At 41.2% G+C, this 25130-nt stretch overlaps 2 protein-coding genes across 5 annotated transcripts in view; both read left to right on the top strand.

Annotated features, from left to right (window-relative positions):
• Nucleotides 1-15065, top strand: part of nphs1 (NPHS1 adhesion molecule, nephrin) — a 37898-nt gene extending 22833 nt beyond the window's left edge. For all 4 annotated transcript variants that reach the window (XM_034128107.1, XM_034128105.1, XM_034128106.1 and 1 more), the window contains 16 exons: nt 203-378; nt 1087-1227; nt 1784-1924; nt 4015-4136; nt 4726-4885; nt 5000-5156; nt 5502-5653; nt 8573-8684; nt 8774-8955; nt 9097-9141; nt 9421-9543; nt 10119-10167; nt 11215-11347; nt 12321-12399; nt 12608-12774; nt 12936-15065. In XM_034128107.1, coding sequence (XP_033983998.1) covers nt 203-378; nt 1087-1227; nt 1784-1924; nt 4015-4136; nt 4726-4885; nt 5000-5156; nt 5502-5653; nt 8573-8684; nt 8774-8955; nt 9097-9141; nt 9421-9543; nt 10119-10167; nt 11215-11347; nt 12321-12399; nt 12608-12774; nt 12936-13016 — 2020 coding nt within the window. In that variant the 3' untranslated portion in view covers nt 13017-15065. The remainder of the gene's footprint in view (nt 1-202; nt 379-1086; nt 1228-1783; nt 1925-4014; nt 4137-4725; nt 4886-4999; nt 5157-5501; nt 5654-8572; nt 8685-8773; nt 8956-9096; nt 9142-9420; nt 9544-10118; nt 10168-11214; nt 11348-12320; nt 12400-12607; nt 12775-12935) is intronic.
• A 3427-nt stretch (nt 15066-18492) lies between these two features.
• fxyd5 (FXYD domain containing ion transport regulator 5) lies at nt 18493-24715 on the top strand. Its single transcript, XM_034128109.1, has 10 exons — nt 18493-18713; nt 20143-20188; nt 21384-21482; nt 21939-22070; nt 22155-22196; nt 22758-22814; nt 23199-23222; nt 23870-23944; nt 24040-24085; nt 24536-24715. The coding sequence occupies exons 1-10, from the start codon at nt 18657-18659 to the stop codon at nt 24558-24560; spliced, it is 603 nt and encodes a 200-aa protein (XP_033984000.1). The 5' UTR covers nt 18493-18656; the 3' UTR covers nt 24561-24715.
• Nucleotides 24716-25130: the final 415 nt, after the last annotated feature.

Raw genomic sequence — 25130 nt, 5'->3', positions numbered from 1 at the left:
AAATAAGAAAAACATGTGGATATGAACAAAAATAAGAGAAAATCTGAATTATATCGCTTCCTGCACGAGTCCCACTGACACTGTGATAGCGGCATACATATTAGTGCTGAATGACTGTAAAATGGTGCTAAAATTGTGATTGTTTGATGAACCTGAACCCTCCTGTTGATTTGATTGGCTGGTTGCAATTTGTGTCCTACAGTAGGTTACAGGGAGTGGAGCAGCCCCCCAGGAGGGCTCATTTTGGTGGTGTGTCAGTGCAGAGTTCCCTATCCCTAAATCTGAGTTCACTGCATCACAACAAGCGTGTCATCTGCCAGGCCTACACTCCGGAGCTAGCTGAGGGGGCTAACACATTCTTTAAACTAAATGTGCATTGTAAGTAGAGGGAACATCTTTAATTTCTTTCTTTCTTGGTTTGTTTGTTCCCTTCTTTCTTGGCGAGTGACCATGAGATGTGTTTTCTTAAACAATGCATAATGGTGATTTATGATGGTGCAGATGTAAGCTGCTTTACTGATGTACTTTTGCACAGAAATGTCAGCATATAGTATGTGCGTGTGTTTTTTGTTTGCTGGGAAAACCTTTGTTGGGATTTGTGGGTCTGTTGAGCTCTGCGGCAGTGTGTCCTAATTGTGCATTTGCTTTGCTGCATGGCCATGTTTGTCTTTGATGCCATTTCACAGGCAGCAGCCAGCCTCTGCTTCAAAGCTTGCTACTGTGTATGAGCATGAAGGAATGTCACTGTGTGTTTGTGCGGAGCTGCAGTTGGACAACAGTACTGTCACTCGTCATTTTAATGCCTGTCCCTCTCTCTCCCGCGTTGCCTTTCTCCCCCGCCATCTAAGTATGTGAAGTTGGTTAGATCTGGATTTATTGGTGGGATGTCGACTTTTTTTTTACTGGTTTGACTCTCATTAGTGTCTCTTCCTGCTTCCACGCTCAACATGTTTTGTGTGTCTTTGTGTTCTCCTTAGCTGGTTCGTGTCATTCTCTGTGCTCGAGTTTGTATTCACGCCTTTGCTCATGTATTTTTGGTGTAAATCCAACTTGCGTAGCTGAATTTCTGTGCTGTTTCTGTGTCAGACCCACCAGAATTCAGCCCTAAGCAGCCGGCGCAGATTCAGGTGTTGGAGGATGACATGGCAGTCATCCCATTGCTGCTCTCAGCTAACCCGGAGGAGGTCTCCTGCATTTGGCTGCACCGCAGGGAGACGCTGGTCAGAGGTGATCCGAGGCTGTGTGATGGCTCTATAAACCAGGTCCTAGTTGAGCTGAGCCAGCAAGTAAGCACTCAGCTCTGCCATTCAGGGTCTGAATAAAACATGGCAGGTTAGCCAGCATGGGACCCTGCCAAATGTGATTCTCATTATGGCTCTAATGTATGCAGTCTAAATGAGGTTTGCTGTCTCCCTGAATACAACACAACGATTCTAAACCTGGCTTCTCCTCCAGGCCGGTGTCATCAGGGCCCTGCTGCACCCACTCTCTTTCTCTGGTAACTCTGTTAGCTCCATCATACGCAGCCCCCATCATAAAATCTATCCTGAATGTGGAAACCCACCTATTGCATTTAAGACTGCTGCGGTTGAGGAGTTGTCTCTCACACAGCCCATTGTCGGCTTGATGTGGGAATCCTGCCAGGCCAATCAATAATGCAGGATTAGATGTCACTTAGAGACCAGTGGCCAGAGGACACGCGCTTGATGAGAGTGTAATGAATACTTAATTTACCGTTGTTTTGCATGTCTCTGCGTGTGTGCGTTTCAATGTTTTTGTAAAGAGGGGAGTCTGCGCTTCCACCGGTCAGACGACAACTCCCTGGAGATCAAGAACGTGACAAGGAAACATGCTGGAGTTTACACGGTCAAGTGTACAAACGAGGAGGGCGTCAACCAAGCCTCCATCATGCTGGATGTTCTGTGTAAGAACTGCACACACACAGAGTGGATGAGCATGTAACCAAAACACCAATTCACATATCAACATGGATCCCACATGTCTTTGAAATTCTTGAAAGTGAATTGATACAGGTGGAAAGAGGTCATAAAAGTGCTTCAATTTATATTTTTTTTTTTGCAAGAATAGAAATTGAAGCTCTTTTGATTTTTTTTCTTTCTTTAACGAGTAAATAATATATGTTCTGATATGTGAGTGTGTATCTACTGCAGTTGCGTCATTGTTTCAAACAGCACCTTCTTAGAGCCTTGTTGAGTCCTTAAATCTGAGGAAAATTGGGCTTTAAAAGTCTTTGAATTTGATGCTTAAAGGTGGGGTAGGTAAGTTTGAGAAACCGGCTCGAGATACACTTTTTGTTATATTCCATGGAATGCTCTTAACATCCCGATAGCAATGAATATCTTAAGTGCTTTGACAAAAAATCCATTAAAAAATGTCATCTGTGGAAGCTGTAATACTGTAAAAAGCACGACCAATCATTTTAGCCGGCCCTGCTAAAATAACTGGATGGCCTACCTGCCTGTCAGCCTTCCATCTGTGCACAAACTTATCTCGTGCCCTCATTGGTCATGTGCGCGTTCGTGTGTGTTGGAGGAGGGGCTCTGTAAGGAAGTGGCAGATTTTTTCCGGCTGTGTATTTTCAAATTCTAGCGCACTCGAGCCGGTTTCTCCAAAATTACCTACAGTACCCCACCTTTAAGAAGCTGTGGGAGTCCTGAATTATAAAAGGACTTTGGTGGCAGTGGCAACATGACTGCATTTTTTCCCCAGGTGTTCGGATCATTTTTCATTTACCTTTGAAAGCAAGTTAAATTATTTACAGTAATTCCTGAAGCTTAATTAAAGTTCCCTAGAGCACTGAACACAGGAAAATGGGCAAAAGGGATGGAAATGAGAGAAAAGGATGGGAGTATAAAAATCATTATTTCTTCACCTTCCTGCTATCCATTCATAATTGATCACTCTTTTACTAGCATGCCAGATTTGCAGGTAAACCTTGGGTCCATAGTGGTCACAAGTCAAGCTGAATAGGCTTCGTACTTAAAGTACAGAGAGTGAGCAGAAATAACAAATAACTGTCCATTTTGTACGTTGGATTTGAATCTGTAGACTTCTCACATGTTTTGAACTCTAAAGCTGCTGAGTATCAGAACCGCCAAAGCATCCACGCACACAGACACACACACAGACACACACAGACACACACAGACACGCACAGACATCACCATTGGCTTTCAGCCCCTACCCAGCAAGCATGACACATTTATTAGGCCTCAATGCAAGGCCGTGCATCTCCACTGCTGCCCGGGGCCTCGCCTCTAGCTCCAACCCTCTGCCCCGATACTGATGATTTAATAATGGAAGTGTTGAAAATGTAGGTCTGCCTGTTTCACCAAAGCCCATGGTACACACCTAATGGATTCTGCCGGCCTGAACTGACTGGGCTTGACAGTTGTAGATATTCATTATGTATGGATGATTGTAGTAGCTTTTATGGGTGGCGGTGTAGCCCACTTAACAATGTCGGTCTTGGTTAGCAGGCCAACACGGGTGGATCCCACCAACCCAGAGGTCTGTGTCTCTCTGGTGTTTCTCACCACTGTTCTTCAAGTGCGAACATAGGTTTAGACATGGAGGAACTAATGGCCTTATTGTTGCAAGTACATGGCACTCATGGGAAGTATAACAAGCTTATGCGGTATGGGCAAATGATGACTAGAGGAGCCAAGCAGTCGGGAAGGAAAGAAGACTTAATGAAAAGAGGGGAGCCGGTCAGTCTGTCATGTGGGAATCAGCTGTCAGTGGAGGGCCTTCTGGGTCAACGGCACAATTCTCTGTTTGGTTGCATAAGCATCTGTAATCCTCCAACATATAGAAGGGTTAAAAGCGTTCCATCTCAAACGCAAAGCCGAATTAAGACAGGGTTATGAACAATTTCAAAGGCAAACGAGTGCCAGGGTAATTCAATGCGACATGCTTGCTTAATGGGTTGACAAATGATTTTTCCCAAGTTGACATGTTAACCTTTGCTCCTCCTTTTCTTCTGACTCTCAGATGCTCCCAGTGTCAAGGCAGAGAAAGACCCTGTGTTAGTGAACCTGGGGGAAACAGCAGACCTAATATGTGTGGCAGATGCCAACCCCATTATATCTGGCATGTTCACTTGGAAATGGCTGGTAAGAGCTCGGAATACACACACAGAATCATCCCCTGTATCATATTTCCTTTATCTGGCTTGCTTTCTATTATTTTATCCATTCTTACCGTTTATCACTGGCCTTTCTAAATGCACAGATGCACCATATTTCACTGGCTCTAACTATCCCTCCGCCCCACCTCTTCCTGCTCCACACACGGTCCAAATCCAGAAAAATAGCTTTCATTACCGCTGCGTGACTAAAGGGCACATTCGTCAATGTGGCGTGGTCTCTGTATCTACTGATGCCTTCTCCGGTTTAACCCACCCCCTGGCAATAGCGTGTGTCCCGCTTTCAACCTGCCCAGCCCCTCCCGTTTCTCTTTCCCTGTGGCTCTCCAACCCTTAGCATTATCTTTCTCTGTCCTCAGAGCTCGTTCCCCCGACGCCCTTTCCATCCCGACCTCAAGCCCTGATAGTTTCCTGCTCAACTCTCCCTCACTGTCTACCTGACTTAATACTCGCACTGCCCTCCCCCCTACTCGAGCCCTCACCCAGGAGCAGGGGGAGTGTGTTTTGAGGGATAGCTGCTGTCTGCCGCTTATTCGCCCTCACTTTGTCTTCCGCAGGGAGAAGGGGAGGTGGAGATGGGAGAGGAGAACCAGCAAGACGAATCTGGCCTTCTGACCATCCATGATGTGACTCGTGCTCATGCTGGTCTTTACCAGTGCTCAGCCAATAACGACATAGCACCCCCTGCCACTGTAGAAGTGCAGCTGGTAGTACAATGTACGTTTTTAGTATTTATTCTCAGTGTAACAGGGTAATAAAACATACATGAATACTCATATAGGGACAAATACACCTGTACTCCTTCCTCCATGTCCATCTTGTTTTGTGTAGTCAAACCTAATCTTCAGAAAGGAGCCCAATGGACGAAGGTAGCAAGTAGAGGCGATGGCACCACAACGGCTGAGGTAGTGTGTCAGGCCGAAGGGATTCCTCGCGTCGACTTCTCTTGGGAAAAAAAAGGTGTTCGCATGGACTTTGCCAACCCGAGGTCAGAGAGCATGCATTATTATGTTCTCATTCTTCCTCACACTGTTAGCTTCAGTGCTACTGTAAGCATTTGGTTTCATACTGATGAATCCTCACAATTAGAATAAGTTTTACCCAAATATAATATATTCTTTAGCTATTCCTTGCTATTTCACCACTAAATCCAGATTTAGGGCATTTTATACTTTGCTTTTCACTATGCAAATACCTGTTTAATGCTTTCTTTGATGTGTGAAATTGGGTGACTTAGTGCGATCTGCAGGACATCACAATCCCTGCTGTCTGCCTGCTCGGGATTTATCTCTCTTTCTGTGTGTGTGTCTGTGTGCGTACGTGCATGCTGCAGGTATGAGGAGCGGACCGTGAGGGAGGGCTCCTTTCACACCAGCACGGTTAGAGTTGTAAATGTGAGCACGAACCTGGACTACGCTGTCTTCAGCTGCACGGCTCGCAACTCGCTCGGGGAAGACACGCTCCACATCCAGCTCGTCAGCACAAGTACTGCATCTGAGTACATTTGGGGGTTGTGTGTGTATGGGTGTGTGTGTGTCTCTGGGTGACTAATGTTGGCCTATGTAAAAAAAACATGTACCTTCAAACCGTCAACTTTTCATGAGGTACGAATAAGAACCCGGTCTCAGCGTTGGAGCAATGCATTTTTTATATAAGAATTCAATGGGTCTTTGAAAGGTTCATTTGGCTTCAGATGGAGGAGATGTCATGGTGTAAAACATGATCCTATTACTTTTTCCCTAACAGCAACAATTTGCTAAAAGTGAAAATTATTATTTTGTATGTAATGATTGTGTTGTGGAGGGTCAGTAGGTAACACAAACCACTGAGAATAACACCCAACAGCGCAGTTCCACAAAACTGTAGCTGCTTGTTGCCAATTTCGGCTCATTGTTTTTGAGCTGGCCTGCACATATGCTGTACAGTCTTTATACTCTTAACTTAACACACAGGGAGTCCAATTCAAGGTAGATTAAGAACACAACCATCTAGTGATCAAAAGACCAAGATAAAACTACCAGAGCTACAAAGCGAGTGTATCTTGTTAGTGTAGATGTGTAAGTAACCTTCAGTATTTTATGTCAGACCTTCGGTGCTATCAGTTTAGTTAAATCCTTTTGCTCCCTGGTGGTTAAAATTACCTTATGCATCTTTAAATGAATGGCAAATGATCAAAGTCAGTGTTAAGAGCCCACAACATGTAGGGATTATGCATATCACGTACTTGGCAGTGGGGCACAAACTATTCCTTTGGTTCTAATTTGGCAGCATCTCAAAAATAATCGCGTCTGTGCTGCTTTGTCCAAGGTTTATCAGCCTTTTCCAGCATCATTACAATAGTGTGGGAGGGCCATTGAACATGCATCATTCTGTAAACTGGAGAGTGCTTTTGCTTCTGAGTTTCAGCCCTTTAAGGAACTTATTCTGTTGCTCTATCTCCCTTATCATTCAGCCCATAGCAGTACTTCACTTCCCCCTCTGATAATGCTGCAGCGATATGCTTTGCTCTCCCGGCGTGCTTAGACTTTTCTGCCTTCAAGCCACCAGAGTATCTTTGCACCACCGCCACTATCAACTCAGTCCTGCTCTCAACGAAGGCCCAAAGCCACCATTGGACACATTTAATGTTTACTTTGAAAACCATAAAATACAATCCAATATTGGCCTGTTTTTCCCCAGTCATTTTGTTAGTGCTGCGCATATTTATAATTAATCTGACGCAGTGATAATACATTTTATATGCTTCCTTATCATTTTACAGCTCGAGAGGAAAAGAGAGGTGGTTTTTTTTCTTAGCCTGGCGCTTTTTGGATTTGAATGAGACGAGATCCAAATAAGGCTGACCTCTTCGCCCTGGAATCTTATGAGTAGAGCTGATAGTGGGAATTATTTATTCCACAAACTGGGCTGCAGCCTGGAGCCAGAGAGGAGTTGAGCATCCCCTTCTTACTGTATGTTGCTGCTATACTATGTATCCTCCTTCTCTCCTTGACTATCTCTACTTCTGCCCCTAAAACCACCCTCCTTTCTTTCCATGCTCCAAATGCAAAATAATCTGCTTTCCCTTCACTACCCTGACTGAAGCAGTGCCTCATGTCGGACTGAAGGCCTGGTTTGCCTCTTTTGATCTGTGTTAACAATACTGATAATAATCAAGAGGCTTCGTCAGTCGGTGCATGACTCTGGTTGGATAAATTGGACAAATCAGCCACTTTGCTCTATAAGGGATGGGCTATAGCTCTGTCCATGTTTTCTGATCATTCATACAGCAAAGCAAAACCTTAAAGGGGACCTATCATGCAAAATGCACTTTTGTACGTCTTTTAAACATGAATATGTGTCCCCGGTGTTCCAGGGAACTCACCAAGTGTCAGAAAACACAACCCTCTCTATTTTCCTCCATACCCAAATCTCTAAAAAAGGGGCTGCAACGGATCTGATAAAAACTGATCCAGATTTGAACACTGTCCTGACGTCAGGACGGTGGCGCTACGGCTATTGGGCCAACTCCACCAATCAGGAGGAGACAGCCACGGCCATTGCCGTTCGAAAGCGCTGGAGACGCTACATATGCCGGGCCTGTAGGTGGTGCTGTTCTCACAGAATCAGCCCTTGCAAAGAGCTAGAAATTGTCAAATTGAGCAAAATGAGGCATGGCTAAAATGCATGATCTGTTTGGTATTTTGAAAAAGTATAAATATGCCTTATATAGGTATGGTCCTACACTATATTATTCAAATATAGCATGATAGGTCCACTTTAAGTAAAAAGCCGATAAAGTGGTGCACCGTGAAAAATATGTTCTTTCAAAGCCTTTGGAATAAACAGCCAATAAGAAAAGACCATGTTCCAAGCATATTATTTCTCTCTCCTCCTTGATTTATATTGTTTTTAGTTATTTATCGTCAGTGTTCTTTGTACCTGTTTCCTTCATTCCATTTTCTTAAAGTGTCACTTAACATTTTGCTCAGAGGTAAACTGTTATAAATGCTTCTTCTGGTACACATACTGTATCTAATGATAAGAATAATGATGGTTTTTAAAATCAATTCAACAGGATAAGTGACAATATCTCAAATCGTTTTTCTTCCTTTTTTATTTCTATCGAGAAGAACATCAGCTCTGCAATTTCTCTCAGTGATATCCATTTATCTATTTTTAATCGCTCTGAAGCAGTAAGCGGGGATGCACGCTCGTACAGGCCAGCAGGGCCTCAGGTGTTCAGAGTCTGCAGATATAATCACTTGACTGTCTCATGGCACACCTCACCATTTCTTAGGACCTAAAGCCTTTTCAAATAGCCACCCGTCAAGTGAAGGTGTTCTGCTCTTCAGTATTCACACAACATCCAGACTGCATACTCTTTTTTCTTTTTAAACATCTCTTCTTTTATTCTTCCCTCAGATCACCCAGATCCTCCTTCATCGTTTGGCCAAGTCGACGTCTCCCACGACTCGGTCACTCTTGAGTGGATCCCCAGCTTCAACGGTGGTCTGCGGCAAAGGTTTCGTGTAAGGTGAGATGTCAAAAAAGGGATGTTGGTTTAAGAATGACCCCCATTTCAAAATAAAATACCCATACTTGACAGAAGCTTTTGGTTGACAGATACCGTTGGGATCAGTCAGACAGTTTTCTGTATGTTGATGTCTTTCCTCCCGGAGCTCCAACCTTCACGGTCACCGGCCTGCAGCCTGTCACCAGCTACAACTTCTCTGTCAATGCCCTCAATGCAATGGGAGAGAGTGCCTATGCTGACAATAATGCAGTACTGACCATCACCACCAAGGGTCAGTTTGGAGTAACCCCAGCTTGACACTGAAAGGACTCCACCATACAACCGTCTGATGATCTAATATAAATTCAATATAAACGTATAATGCTTAGAAGTTTGGCTAATAAGTTTCTGTTTTGTATTTCTTCCTCTACAGAGAGGCCAGAAGGAGTCCTAACAGACGATGACTCAGTCTCACAGAGTAAGTCTTTTTTCTCCCTGAAAAAAGCTCTTAAGGGCAGTTGGAAATTGCTGTTTGCACAGCAGCTAGCTTCATTTGGCTAAATCATGTTAATGTATGCACCTCCAAGGCTGTTAATGTTTGCTTTACGCAGAGAAGCAGTTGTCATGGTACCCACCCATACTTTTCCCCTTTTAAATTAAGATAAATAAGAGAGCGTCTGTACCGTAATTATCATACTTCTTCTTTAACTTTTATTATTATACATTGAGCTAATCTTTGTAATGTTTTGTCGACTAGGTGCAAGTGGCCTGCCCACCTACTTGACAGTAGTGTTCACCGTGGTGTTTGGAGTCCTGCTGGTGTTTAATTCAGTGGGTTGCTTCTTTGGTTTGAGGTGGAAAAGGAGGCGAGGCCAGACAGGTAACCATAATGATCTTTTGATCTATGGATGTGAAAGTATTTCCTCTATCCCTTTCTGGCATTATAATGTCCCGAATCCTCAACAGAACTCTAAAGCAATTACTCCAGAACCATGATGCAATTGTCAGCTCAGCCTCTCACTCTCTATTCATCTCTCCATGTCCCTTTTTCCACCCGTCTAACCTGTCTCCTCTTCTTCCGCTTATTCTCTCAGCCTCTACCTCATGCCACATTCATCCTTCAAAGCTGTCACTTCTGCATTTCGTCCATATCTTTTATCTCATTTGCTAGCATTATGTCCTCCCTCTATCTTTCCTTCTGTCTCTTTCTATTTGTTCTTCAGTCTAACTATCAGGATCTCCCCTCTCTGTGTTGTCTTTTTCTTTCCTCACCTTCCTCTGCCCTTTGCTTTTTCCACATAGATGTTCTCACCTCACTTGTCTTTCATTCACTCTCACTCTCTGGCCCTTTTATTGCTCTGATCAATTTGAGTGCTTATGAGATGATGCTCTTCTCTTCGAGTTCTGATTTCCTAACACTAAGCCTTTTCCCTCCTGTTTCCATTCCCCCTGCAGGGGGTAGAGGAGGCAGTGGGCTTGATGGAAAGAAGAATAAAGAGGAGGGGTAAGTTAAGGCAATCAGAAGTGGTATTAAAGAGACACACATCCAATCCACTTCCAAGTCTCAGGCCTTTTCCATTGGCTGACCCAGCTACTAAAACAGCCAGGCTGGCAAAACAACAAGCCTCTGTCAATATACATTGTTATTAAGAACATGTGCATTTAGAATATTGAGCTGTGTGTGCTCAATATTTTTGCATCCCTGGTATTATTATTTTTTTAAATACTTTATTTTGAAATGTTCTTTTAGTTACAATAAAGCAAAGACATACAATATACAGTAAGTAGGTACCCGAAACCTTTGTATGGCGAACAAGAGAAAAGCTGGGTATTACATTGACAATTCCTGAGCATAGTCTAAAGCTGCCAGTCGACAGCATCGTAGACATAAACAGAAAAGCCAAGGGTAACCGCTAGGGATGGGAACGATTAATCGAATATTCGAAATTAATCAGGTATTCGAATATGAGAATATGAGAATATGAGTTATAAAAATTGTTCTCTTTTTTTTCTTTTTTATTAATTTTTTTTTGGGAGGGGTGCCTAAGTTGATTACATATTATCAAATGGAATAATTCAATGTATATGACAGTGCCATAGCTAAATGTGTTTTGCTCCGCTCACCGGTCCCTCACAGCGGGCAGAGCTGCAGGTGCTGATCTCTCTCTCTCGCGTCCGGTTATACTTCACTCGCGTTTATGTCCAAATCCATCAGAAAACCAAGTTATGTTTTAAGCATGAAAGCTGTAGGCCTATAGCTGTCAACTGTTCAAACTGTGATCACCAGTTCAATACATTTGACAAATTCGACTTGGTTTCTATACTTATTTGAACATGTATTTATTTATTTTTCAAAATTTAATAAAATAGGATATGTACATTTCGGTTAATCGGTTAACCGTTTTTTTTGGGGGTCGAATATTCGAATATACATTTGCTTTCAAATTCCCATCCTTAGTAACCGCATCACTGGTATCATTAAGTACTACAAATGTTTGGATATAATTCAAGAAAGTTAAAGTAAATGACCGAATCAAATTTCTCCATACAGGGGTAGTCATTCAACTGTAAGCACCTCCAATAAGTATGAGAGCAGAGAGAAGATCAACACGGCAGCCCAGCGCACCCTGCTCATCGACTCCGGATCTGAGACAGACAGCCACGTCTACGAGAGCTATGCAGCGGTAAGAGCGGGATGAGAGGGAGGGAAAGGGGTAGTTACACACAGCAGAGAAGGCTGAGTAAACAGATGAGGGTTAGGCAGGGGGTGATGGGATCTGGCAGAGGAGGAAGTGGAGAATTCAGCCATAACGAGAAAAATGGATAAAGAAACTAATGAAACCTTTAGCTGTGCATAGAGATGGAACACAGATCAATACCTCACAATTAGCATTCAAAATGCACATCGATCTCTGAGAAATTATCATTCAACAAGGATTTGAACCTTGAAGAAAACTGTTGACTGAGGAAGAAGAAAACAGATCGCTCTGTGTGCTGTCAGGACGGGGTATAATAAGACCTCAAATCCACTCGGAGGCAGGCTTTATCTTTCCCCTCATTTCAAATGGTACCTGTAAGGGCAGGTTCAGCCAAATGACCAAACAACACATTTCCCAAACCTCCTGCAGAGGTATCTTCCCCTTGAGTTTAGCTGGTCTGGGTTTTATTCCTCCAGGTTTTGAAATATCTGTGTCTGATTTCTGCATACACTCCAATGAACCTGTTCAAAACAACTGGTTCATCTTCTGCCTTTCATAGTTTCAATTACAACTGTGTATTTAAACGAGTGTTATCATCTCCCTAGTATTGGAGAGGTGGAAGAAATGCAGAAAACTAGTAAAAAGAAAGGCAAATTAAATCAAAGAACATTTTTGATTTGATTACATTTGATTCCTATGACAAATTAAAGCTATATTTCAGACACTGTGACAAGTACATCGGTTAATCAAAAATGTCGGGGATAAAACAATGTAGTCAAAAATAACAATCTGCATGGTGGAACTTTTCTTAGAAGCGAGTGAGAAAGTAATATGCGGGGACGGACCTTCCAAGAATTCACTGCAACCCCTGGCACTAGTGCAACACGTGGATTTGTCATTTACCTGAAGTTACCTCAGGCCAAAGCTGGACTGATGCTATCTCTTTTGTTCATTTCAGGGAAGTTCCCATTATTATTACCCCAGCGGTGACTACATGCCGCCTCTGAACCCTCACCCTGAGGAAACACGCAGGCACGGTGAGACATAAATATACCTCAGAGTAAACAAGGCAACAGTAAACACCTCGCTCCTTTCCAAAATATGATGCAGTCCGATCCAATCAGGAGCTGAATCAGTCCTTGTGACAATCAGCTGGTGCCACCTGGAGTATATTCTGATTTATCTTAATGTTTACTACTAGTTATTATTGATGTTTGATGTATGCAATCATATGTACTTTTCAAGATGTCACCCGCCTCCCTGTGGACCCTCACAGCCATCTGTATGAAGACGTAAGAGACAAGGGTCTGTACCAGGACATCCTGGCTTCCACACTTCCTTCCCCTCCATCCTTGTTTGACCACAGACTGCCTCATCAGAGGAATGAGGCGAGATCAAAAGCATACCCTCAGGTCAGTAAAAGCAAACCTACCTATGATAAGAGCTCCTACGTGATATATTACTTGTATTATCACTATTCAGTTGTGAAAGGAACCGTTTATAAAGGTGGATAATGTGCTGCTGCTGCTCTGTGACATTAATGATAACTGAGATGCAATCTATGTCTCAGCAGGCTGCTGAAAGAGCGAGGGATGTTCCACAACCGCCGAGAGATTCCCATCTTCCCTTTGAACAACGAGGCGAATTAGTCTAGAGTGGGAAGGTCAGAGCAAACAAACGACAGGGCTCAACACAAGTCATTGAGTACTGTTTTGTATAGAAAATACTGAATGCTAAACGTTCTGAATCATCTCTCCCTAGTCTTATAGAATGTAGCTGTCACATGAGTCAAGTCGAGCTTAATGTGATATGCAACATAATACCGAATTTCCCTTTTACGTCTTTCTGTATACTTTGTTAACCTTGAGCGTTTTCGTCAGATTGGGTGGACCTACAGTACTGTATGTTAAACTGAAGGAAAAACGAATGGCAGAATGATGAAATATATGATGTATATGATATTAACACACGCAACATTTCAAACACTTTTACAACAGACCAGCCGCTAGTTTATATTTGTCTCCCTCTGTGATATCACTCGTCCCATGACCTCGCTTTGTTATTTTGTCTTTAGAGCCAAATCACGGTCACTACCCACAGTCCCCCCCCCCCCATCCTCCCATTAGGCCTGCAGGTAGACATGAATCAGTCAGTTAGAGACAAAAATGGACTGACATCGCTGTAGTTGGCAACGGGGCAGAAGCAGCGCAGAGTCACAGTGCCACCCAAGCAGACAACATCCTTTTTGACCCATCCAATGTCAACATTTTGAAACATGTACAGATGAAACCCGGAGACTGTGGCCTTTCCCTTCCCTCTCTGATACAAAGAGTTTCCCGGTAAGTCCGTGAAATCCCTACAATGGGATCGCACTGAGTGGTATTTAGCATGGTTATGTCTTCAGTAAGGTAAAGCCATATCTAGGGCCAGACTCTAATCCTGTTTTCTCTCGGATTGAAGTTTAGCTCACAGCATCAGTGAGAGCGGGTGAGAGACCGTGTCGGGAATTTGTCTCACTGAGAGTGGTCACTCACAGAGAGATGGATTCAGGGAGAGAGGGATAAGCTGATGCTGTGGCTACTGCTCCAAAAATAATCGCTGGCCTCTTCCTTTGGTTTCTATTATTGTTCACACAAAAGCAATTCACTGCATAGCACTAACCACAGCCGATGCAATCATTGTATTTATTTATAGGACTCCTTTCAAACCCAAAGTTGTTTTACACAAGATATACAATTTAAAATCAACAAATGATAAACTCCAATATGAAATCTAAAAGAAATTGATTAGATTTGTGATGGTTCTCTAATCAATTGGAACGAGATGGCACAACTGGCTTATGTTGTATCAGAGCGCATAAAATAATAATCTAAACATCATTTAGGATTTCTTTCTACAAGAGGCTTACACTTGCGTCAGCTCGAGGTGTACACGTTAATGGCATCCTCCTCGGCTGAGTTGCTACATTAGCTAGCTGAGTAGATGCATTTGTCCTGCATTAAACTGTTATCAATAAGGTCTGTGGATCTTCTTGAGTAACCCGTATCAGGATTTCCGAAAAAACATCTAGTTACATTATATTCAAGAGAGTGCTGACATCTGTACAGACAATATCTCAAACACTGAGCACCTCAAGCCAACATATCTTAGATTAAAACAGCACCACAGGTAAGAGAAATAGTTAGTAATTGTATGTGAATTGTTTGTTTAAGCTCAACATTGCTTAAAGCTTAATGCTAATATCAGTGTGCTAATATGATAACAATGACAATTGATGTTTAGCAGGAGTAAGGTTTATCTGCTACACCACCTTAGTTTAGCCTGTTAGGAAGCTAACATTTGCGAGTTAGCACTGAAGCACAGCTAGTGCTGACGGAGATGTCATTATCTTTCATAAACCAAAGTAGTGGGCTAATTAAAATGTTAACCTGTTAATGGGGATAGTTCAAACGTCAAGGGATGATTCATCCTGAGAGGAACATGACTGTGTTTAGACAAACTTTCATTGCAATCCATCAAATAGCTGTTGAGATATTTCAGTCTGGATCAAAGCTAGTGTGGTTTAACAAATCCAAAGCTTGGTACTGACTCAGCCATCCTATCTTCAAGCAGGTCTTTTTGTGAGAACCAGGCAAAAGGGGTCAAAATGAAAAAATTGTGCCCCAAAATAGTGCTTCAAATGCGGGTAGAGTCCCCTGTCGACTGCCCTTGCATTCCTCCAGGGTCACAATAATCAAACTCAACTTTTGTGAGAACCAGGCAAAAGGGGTCAAAATGAAAAAATTGTGGCCCAAAATAGTGCTTCAAATGCGGGTAGAGTCCCCTGTCGACTGCCCTTGCATTCCTCCAGGGTCACAATAATCAAACTCAACTTTTGTGAGAACCAGGCAAAAGGGGTAAAAATGAAAAAATGGTGTCCCAAAATAGTGCTTCAAATGCGGGTAGAGTCCCCTGTCGACTGCCCTTGCACTCCTCCAGGGTCACAATGTCAAACTTAAAGTATTTGGAGAACCAGGGAATAGGGTGAAAATTAAAGAAAAAAAGAAAAAATCCGACAGATATATATTTTTGATTAATAACGTTTAAAGCTGCAGTCTAATACTATCACTGGCACGCAGCCTAAAAACCTAAAGAGCACAACAGAGACAATATGGCGCTTTGTTATACAACAACAAGGTTCAAGGTCTCTGTGTTTGTGTGCTGTTATGCAGAGATCAGAGACACTTGCTCAAAGTTTCCATATGCTCTTTAAGTTGTTGCCTTGTACAATACACAAATAGGGGAAGGGCTTTTCCTATATCTGTACACAACGGTTATGCATGCATCCTGGTTCTGCTTCCAGCTAATGCTATTCCCTCACGCACGTTTCACCTGTCTCATGAGAACACACACATAACACAGCACAGATGACACAATTAGATGAGACACACAGTTTATAATAACAGTGTTTATCTTGATTTATCGGTCGTCAGTAGAAGTGTCAATTTTTTTCTTTCCTATTTTGTTGAAGATGACGTGGTCCGCTTTATACCTTCTTTTTTTTTTTTGCTGAACCAAGTTTCACAATACTATAAAATACATCTGAAATATGTACACTTTATATTTAAATTCTGATGATGTTGTTGTTATCCACACATTTGCACAACCTACACCATTCTGTTTCCTCAATAGGGCTCGACTGCCTGGAGATAAATCTCAATATTTCACATGAATGTGTTCCTTCAATTAGTCTCCCTATTCTCCATCATGAGCTGTCAAGGTGTGTTTGTCTCATTACTGAGCCATTGTTTAAGTTCCTGTCAAGATGACTGCTGTGTTCATTCCTCAGCCTGTTCATGATGCATCCTTTCTGCTCAGGCACAAACGCTAATCTGCTCAAGTGAAGGCTTGACAGCTCAATACTGTACCTCAACCTCTGTTTTTCCTCATGAACGTTTTGATATGATGCGTTCAGAAGAATCTCGGGGGAGATTGAACACTCATTCTGCACGAGTGAACATTTAGGTCAAAAGAGAAACAAAAATGAGACTCTAATTACCTCAGCCCTAGGAGAGTCTTCACATTTCCCCCCTCTCGTGAATGTTTTTCTTTCTGGAAAACAAATATGAGATTGAATAACACTCATTTATGACTTTAACAGGTTGTGCTACCAGTGGGGAGCTAACTCAAATGTAACTCAAATTGCTGCGAACCCTGTCATTGCTGTCATTATTCCGATTTTTTCAATTTCAAATAGTTAGAAATCAAATCAAAAGCAACCACAGGTTTTACAAATTAGAACATGATTGTAGCGGCTGTTATTATGTCTCACTTGGGCCTGTGATCTCCTGTTGTCAGTTGGGATGTAATTGGCCTGCCAATGGATAAAAGAATACAACTGAACAAATATAACAGGCGTCCATTAAGGAAAACTAGGGAGTGAAAACACAATAGATTGTTCATTTTAATAAGGTCAGATCTGAACGCATATTGAAACTAAAAGAGCATCTTGTCCATATAGTGTATCAGACTACATGGAGACACAAGGGTCCACATAAAAATAAAAAGAAGTGGCTACAGAGCCGAGAGAGATGGCACGTAAAACAACAAGAAGTTGAGTCTGGGATTTTAATCATTATTAAAGCCGTGCACACTTACACTGCATATTTGTCTCTATCTGAAATAGTGCAGAATTAATTAAGCAAAATTCAAATCCAGACAAGCCGTACTCTCCTGGTATTTCCCCCCAAAGGTATACAGTTTATTCAACAAAAGAAAAATAACTTTCTCTTTCAAGTCTCAGTCGAACCAGGGTGTATTTTTTATTTTTCACTTGTAAGCACATTTAAATCCAAACGTCCCTCTCTGCATATTACTCATTTAAATACACACTTACTCCCACTCCAACACTACGATAAAATGATGACAAAAGGACAAAGAAATGAATAACAAGCTGTTACTATTAACTCAGAGTATAATATGACACTCAGTTAAAATACAGTTTTTTGCATTCATACATCACTTTCTGAAATGTAGTTTTAAAGGTTTATCCACACGTGTATTAAAACCTACATCCATTCATAAAATAAATATGTTCTGACCAGGATTAATATAAAGCAGAGTTAAAGCCTGCAATCAACAAAAATCCTCTGCTACAGAGACGACTAAAACAATTGTAAAATGAATAGCAAAATGTGAAAGAGTCTCTGTGTGTCAATCAGATCAATAGTTGTTATTAAAAAGTCTCAGCAACCTTTCATTGGACCAACTTTACTCTTATAAAGTGGAGTAAATACACACTTCCCCCCCACCTGATAGATTATTAATGATCGATAAAGTGGAGCTATATTAAGGATGTTCATTATAAAGTGCTAACAGTTTCTTTAGAGCAATCATAGAAATGTGAGGGATGACAACTTGAACCAAAAGCTCTGTAGACAAAGACTGTTCTCTGCTATTGAGGATGAATTGCAGGCTTTGTCTGCTGTAACAGTCTTGATGTGTTCGTCAAAGTTAGATAATGCTGTTCGGCCGCAATCCCACACCAATCCTGCAGCCTCGGAGCAATAACTCAACAATCTGACAAAACCCAAGGATGTGTTACCCCTTAAACCGCAATTCAATGTGATTGACATACATATATGTGAGTTTACAAAAGAGTTATAGACTTTCTAATATGTTTTTTTATTTCATATATTGAAGGATTGCTTCTATATGCTTGTTGAAAAGTAAAGTATTAACTATAGTTATTTACAGCTACACATATTCACAAACATCCTCAATGTAAGTGTTCAAAGGAGGATATTTAATAAAACTTCACCAATAAAATGTTAACAAGTCCACAAGTATTGTTTTTTTGTAACATATCAACAGTTTCTAATTACAACAAGGTCATCCATTTCTTGTTTGTGAGACAACAAGATGAACAGAGATGACAGATGTGGACAGAACAGATTGTATAAACATGCAGAAAGACAGTAAGCTAGACAGGATGACAGACAGGTTGAACACACAAGGGTACGATAAATGACAGTATTCTGTAGGGAAAACAGAAATAAAGAAGGACGACAAGCTGCTGTGCTTGGAGACGGCTGAACCGCTGACAGAAATCTGAGCACAGCGAGTGAGAGTGGAAGACTAGGAGGCAGAGAACAAGAAGGAGGAGGCCATGACATGATAGAGTGGGTGAGCGAGAGACTGAAACAGAGTTCAGACAATTGGATGAGGAAGTAGAGATGGTGAGCGCATGGGTGTGGTTGGTTAGCAGTTAGCCCATCAGCCTTTCAGGAGTGACAGACACAGGAAAGCAGCGTGGATGATGAGGCCAACGATGAACCTCTGGACCCGGGGAGCTCTCAGGATGGATACTAAGGTAAGCATACTATCCTGGATGGATGACTAAATATGAGGCTGCTGAGAGGTGTTTTGGTGAGGTGGACTGAATGGAGAGATTGATGGAGGATGACAGACAAACGGATGAACAGACAGACGGAGAGTGAGGGAGAGTGCTAGTTGTGACAAACAGGCAGGCAGTCAGGCTAGGGGAGGCAGAGACGCCTGTACAGCCCAGGGGACACAGGCCTCATCTTGACATATGCTCTGGAGTGAAATGAAGATTGGCATGACCTGCTAATCTGAGCTGTCACAGCTCATGACGACCGTGGACGCTCACCTGTCACACGGCTCCACGCCCGGAGGACGAGCTGCCACCAGGATAGGTCAAGGATCCAGATTCCTTTTCTGCTGGGGGTGGATTCAAACCGAGTCACTGGCCTAGACCTCCATCCGTCACTCTGCCTGCCTCTGCATGGCAGCTGTATCTCTATAAAATCATGCAATATGGGACAGCTTTTTACCTACTTCGGTTTTTCTATAGTTCTTTTGTTTTGAAGTTAAGGGCAATATGTTGTGAGGGGGAGGAACGAGTATGTTTTTCAGCTGAACCAGACAATGCTGCTCACCAGTACAGGAGTTCCATTATGCTAAAAGGAGTTCTTTTGACACATCCTCCAATGCCATTTTTTTTTTTTTTTTTTAACAGGCGACAGTTGGAAACTGAAATGAGATGAAGTTTGATCAATAGTGCGACAAAGTTCAGCACACGTGTGGGAGGATAGCATACACAATGTGTGGCCTCAATCACTCATTTTTGACAAATGAATAAAACATGTGGTTATGATAATATATGTGTATTTTACAAAGTTTGACATTCAAAGTAAGAAGCTGTGGTTTTTTTGTTTTTTTGGCAATCCGCGTGAGGGTGAGTGGGTGATGTTGCCTGTGTGCTTTAAGAGGAAGGAGAAGTATAAACCTCAATGAGTGCAACTTCCTGTCTAATAAATTTAGCACTGCACAAAATGTTCCATAGTGAATGCTTTCTCACATGCACCCTTTTTATTTGTATTTAAGTGTATGTCTAACATTTGGTCATGCTTTGGTTAAACCATTGAAAAATCAAACCCTGCTAAACAGCTGTCTTTCTGGGAGCTACTGCACACATATTTCTTCTAGATATGTGTATCTGCTCGGATGTAGCTGTGTTACCTTGCAGATCTTGAACAAAGTGGTAAAGAATGTAATAAAACTGCATACGTTGGAATTATTTTTGTATTTACTTGCACTATTTTGTCAGTTTTATTGTGTTGCACTGTTGGAGGAGCCAAGATTTTCATCGTCATAACTACACTGTAGCTATGAACGCATGACCAATAAAAGCCTTGAACCTTGAATTCAATTTGATTCACTCTTTCTGCATTCTTATTTCAGCTCCTTTCCCTTTTAATATGTTTTTTTCCTTTCAGATCTATTTTTCCTCATTGACCTTCATCCTCTTTGTCATGTTAAAAGGTGAGTGCTTGAATAATTAATTTCAAAGCAGGTTTTAACATTTGCTAAACAGCAGCCACTTAGGATTATGCTAAAATATTGCTTTGTTGTAGTACAAGTAGGCAAACGTAAAGTCAGAAAACTACAGTAACGCATGTCAGTTACACAACAATATCCATCTGGAGTTTGCTAGCATTAGCCAGTAGCCTATAAGCTAAGTCATTCCAGATGAGGTAAGACTTACAGCAACGCGCCTGGGTGGATTGAATTGTGCAATAATGTGTTTTAGTTCAAGAGTTCGACATTTTGCTTGTAAGAGGGACTACATGTTATTTCTTCTTTCAGAATTGGGTCTTTTTAAACAGCAGCTTGCTTATTAGCAACTCAAAGGGGCACTACAGCCTTTTAGCATGTTGCCTCCATACAATTGTAAACTTGTAAGAGTCTGATTTTTAAAGAAAGGTCAAAAATGGTCCTGCAGAGGTCAATATATTTATTATTATTATTAAATATATTTTTCCTTACCAGTAGGTGGAGTTGACCTTAAAAAACACATGAAACCTTGTCAAAAATGTTATAATGTAAAAACATTTGAATGTGGATCCTAATATTACTTGACTTTATCCCAGTCAAGATAAGAGTACTTTATCACACTTTATATCCAAGAATAACAGGCGACGCTGAAACAAATAGAAACAAAATAAACTTTTTATCCACACAATACTGCTAACACATTAAACAATCCTAACACCCATAGTCAAGTTTCCTGCATATGGGTTCATTAAAGTAGTCAGAATCACAGCATTAGCCGATAAAGTGGAGGTTTTGTATAGCTCCGGCACTAATGGGAAGGTGCTGAGTGAGTAAACAGACAACGGCCTCACTGTCCTGCAGGCTCTCCCAACAATCCAGCTCTGTTGTAGCCAGAGGTTTTGTAAGAGCCACTTCTTTGTAACTGTGCCGCACTGCCCCACTCACAGGACTTTCACTGTGACATACTCTCAGTGCATCTGCAGGCCTCTCTCCCCTGCACGGCCAGACATTCTCCAGTCTGGCCTGTGCCAGGAATACATCACAGCACTGTTTGAGAAAATCACTGGGGTAAACAACAGGGCCCTTTGGTCTTCCTGTAAAGTTTAGAGTATGGAGCCATCGCTGCAAGGCTTTATCTGACTTGTGTTTTTGGTGATTAAAATGTGTCTTTTTCCCCCCGCAGTGGCAAGAGCTCAGTCTCCCACAACGGCGGATCAAATGCAGTCTGTGAGCAACAATATGGCAAACGGAACAACAATGCCCACTGCTCATACTCCCACTGGTACGCATCTCGTGGCCATGCTGAAAAATTCCACTTTGCAGCCCTTTTCAGTCTCCAGGCTTTTTTCCTTTTTTTACATTTACAACCATATACATAAATGTTAGTCATTACAGTTATTTATCCACTTATCTATCAAGCTGCCTGTGTTTAGTCTGTGTTTTGTTCTGTCTTTCTGACTGTCTGTCAGTGAGTGGAGGAGGAAAGTTGGTCAAGGAAGAGCTTAATGTAACTTTGTTTTAACTGTTGCGTAGTGCATCTTATTCTATCAAATCATAATTTATTTTTAATGTAATCTTCATCTGTGAAGTGACGAGCATAGCTAAAGAGTAAAAACAGAAACATCTCTATATTTATCTATCTATCATTCGTCTTCTTATTTAATCAAATGTCATTTTTTAGCAAAAGGTCAGGCCTCTCTCAGGTGCATGTGATTCAGTTTCTTTCTTGATGTAACAGGAAGAGGAGTGCAGAGCAGATTCACCAGAGATGCTGACTCCTCCCAGGAAACTTCCGCCACTAAACGCACCACAAGCCAGCAAACTAGCAAACCAGTCAACGCCACTACAATACAAATGAACAGTACACTAGGTAGGTATGGTGCTGTTAGTGATATACATAACTCACATTATTTGAATGAAACCTCATGTGACTTGTATTTGTCTTTCCCTTTAGCTCCCAATAATGGCACAACTAAGCCACAAACCAAGCCAACAGGTAACAATCTGCACCCGTCACATGTTTGAACATCATTGAGTTAGGCGGGTTAAAAGACCATAAGCACTCCAGTATGCTATAACACCACCTTACCGATAGCTAAGGCTTACAGTAAGCTTTCTCCCCTTTAAAACTAATTATGAGTTCATTAGAAAATGTTAAACTCCCTGTCCTTGTTGAGATATACTGTAGTACAGAGGAGCGTTCTGCAATTTACAGCACCAGAGAAAGGGAGAGAACTAAAGTGAGAGCAACAGAGAGAGAAAACGCTGATATGTGTTTTAAGTGTCAGCCTAAATTTCCTAAGAGAGCAATTTCACTAAAAATATTCAGAAATTCAATTAAATATGTAGCATAGGAATGCACCTGGAATTTAGTGAGAGATAATTAAGTATGGCTAAGATAAGGAGTCAATATGACCAAAGAAAAATATGCTTCCATATAAACTATGAAACTATGCCCTTGCATTATTTTGCATTAAATTCAGACAGAAAAGGGATCCATAAAATCAAAAATGTCATGAAAACTAATGTTTTTACTGTCTATATTTTGTATCCACAGCGACATCTTCCCCATCCACAACTGAGAAAGCCACCAAAGCCACGAACCATCAAGTTGGTGAATACAAATGTTACTACTTCATAGTTAGCTTAAATGCCACAGGCGTTGCGGTTTCGTTGTTATCTCATGGCAGACTGACAGTATCACAATTCCCTGTCTTCCCAAACAAAACCCATGGCAGAGTGGTAGAACAGAGCTCCTCACGGCCTCTCTTGTCGGCAGATTAATGCTTGATTGTGCCTTATGCAAAGAGAGATAAGATATGTTTGACCTCATGCTGTGCTGGGTTCCCACACTGATAGGGGTTTTATACAACAGCATGTCAGAGAGGCCGGTAGATCTGTCTTCTATCTCTGACTGTTGTTCCCCAGTGATCCTTTCTCTCTTTTGCTTTTCCTCAACTCAAACTTAATTCAATACTTTACTTTCTGCTTCTTATAGACCCGGATACAGATTTCACCTATGGTAAGAAGCTATATTTGCCTTTTTTGTGTGTGTTATTACCTGTTGTGTCTATGCACTGTAAAAACTCAAAATCTTGCCAAGTTTATTTGTCTAATATCTAGTCAGAATATGTCTTTACACTTGATATAAGACATAATAACTGAAGAGGTAACAATGCAGTGAGATATAGGGTCTTGTTTTTAGACAATGCATCTTCAAGATTCTTGAAAACATCTTATTTTGAGTTGTATCTCAAATGAAACAAGTCCTTTAAGCTGCTGTGGTTTTTGTAAGAGATGGTTAATCTTGTTTTAACAAATACATTTTACTTGATTTAAAAAACAAAAACGAATTCTTATTGGAAAATCACCAACTAACATCATAAAACTGAAATCTTTTGAGCATTTCAGGCTTATTTTGTAATAACATTTACATGATCCTGGTCAAATATAGTTCAAAATGAGTTTTCCCAGCTAATTAATTAATCTCCTTTATCTAAATATCCCATCTTATTTCAAGAAATCTAACCAAGCAAATATTCACTTGTTCTATTGGCAGATTTGTTTGACTTATTACAAGCGAGAACACCTTGTTTTCATTATTCTTTTACTTGATTTTGGAGCAGTATTTTTTCCAGTGTGGTCTTGATTCATGTGTTATATGTCCAGATTACAAGTCCCTGCGCTATGCTGGACTGACCATCGCAGCAGTTCTTTTCATTGTGGGCATCATGGTCATTGGCTGTAAGTGTGGCTCTGCAATTCACTTTATTCTTCTGTTAATCACTGCAATTATAGTCCACTGCACTCCTAACTCTTTTGCTTATCTCTGTCTGCAGGTGGCAGGATCTGTCGGCTGCCCAACTGTCACAAGAAGTCATCTAAGTAAGAACTTTCTTTCATTCAAGTTAATGTTCAAATGTTTGATATGTTTGCCTTGTTTGAGAGGTCCATGATTCGCACAAGAGCTGAATAATTTAATACAATGGAAGCTGATGCAAAAGTGATGTTTAACTAAATTACAGTTTGTGTGCAGGAAGCCCTGCTTATGAGGGGGAAGTGTGGTAGAATGAGTTAGGTCATTTATATCACAGGCTGCCGGGTGATATATGGCAAACAATCAGTCATGTCAGACATATAATAGCTCAACAGAATGCTGACTAAAATCTCTGTGATGATTAATACACAAAAAAAAAATGATTAAGATATTTGTTGGGCAAAACCATAACTGCAAAGCGCATTGTTTATTTTTCCTCATAGTGGAATACGTTTGCTTGATAAATATAATTGATTGCCTAAATAGGGCTTGATACTTGAATATGTTTTTTTTTTCAGATCTTACCGAGTGGTCCAAGGCTAAAGAGAGAGACACCGTGTGTACAAATAATACAAGTGCTAAGAAACACTCAACCTGAATGTGTGTGTGAACGCGGACTGAGTGACTGTACGCTGCTTGGTAACAACATTGAAAAACACCCAATAAACAAATAGAAAATGCAATCCATACTGACTTAAGCTTTGTCAAATGTCCTTTCTATACTTAGCAAACTGCACTTAAAAAGTAAAGCGATTATTCATCTTGGCAAATAACGATGATATGATTCATATTTTAATCACACCTTCAGCCATGAAGCGGCTGGTTTCTAAATGACCTTTTTTTTTATCTTATAACTGATAACACAGCCATAGGCAGTGTCTCACAGCCGGGATTATTATTATTAAAGGTTATGAAGAATTACCCCTTAACATTGTGTGTTTGACAATCTCACACAACACTTCAGCATCTAAAACTGAGAGCTGGGTCACTTTCTCTTCCTGATAGATCCTGCATGCCTTTTACACCTTCAGTCTCAACTCAAATGTGATGTTTAGGAAGAGTGTCTAAGCCTCTTAGTGGCTCTATGCTTGTAAGTGAGTAAAGCCCTAGATT

The sequence above is a fragment of the Trematomus bernacchii genome, unplaced genomic scaffold (genome assembly GCF_902827165.1).
Source record: "Trematomus bernacchii unplaced genomic scaffold, fTreBer1.1, whole genome shotgun sequence".
NCBI classification, from domain to species: Eukaryota; Metazoa; Chordata; class Actinopteri; order Perciformes; family Nototheniidae; genus Trematomus; species Trematomus bernacchii.
This window is presented reverse-complemented; position numbering and strand designations above follow the sequence as displayed.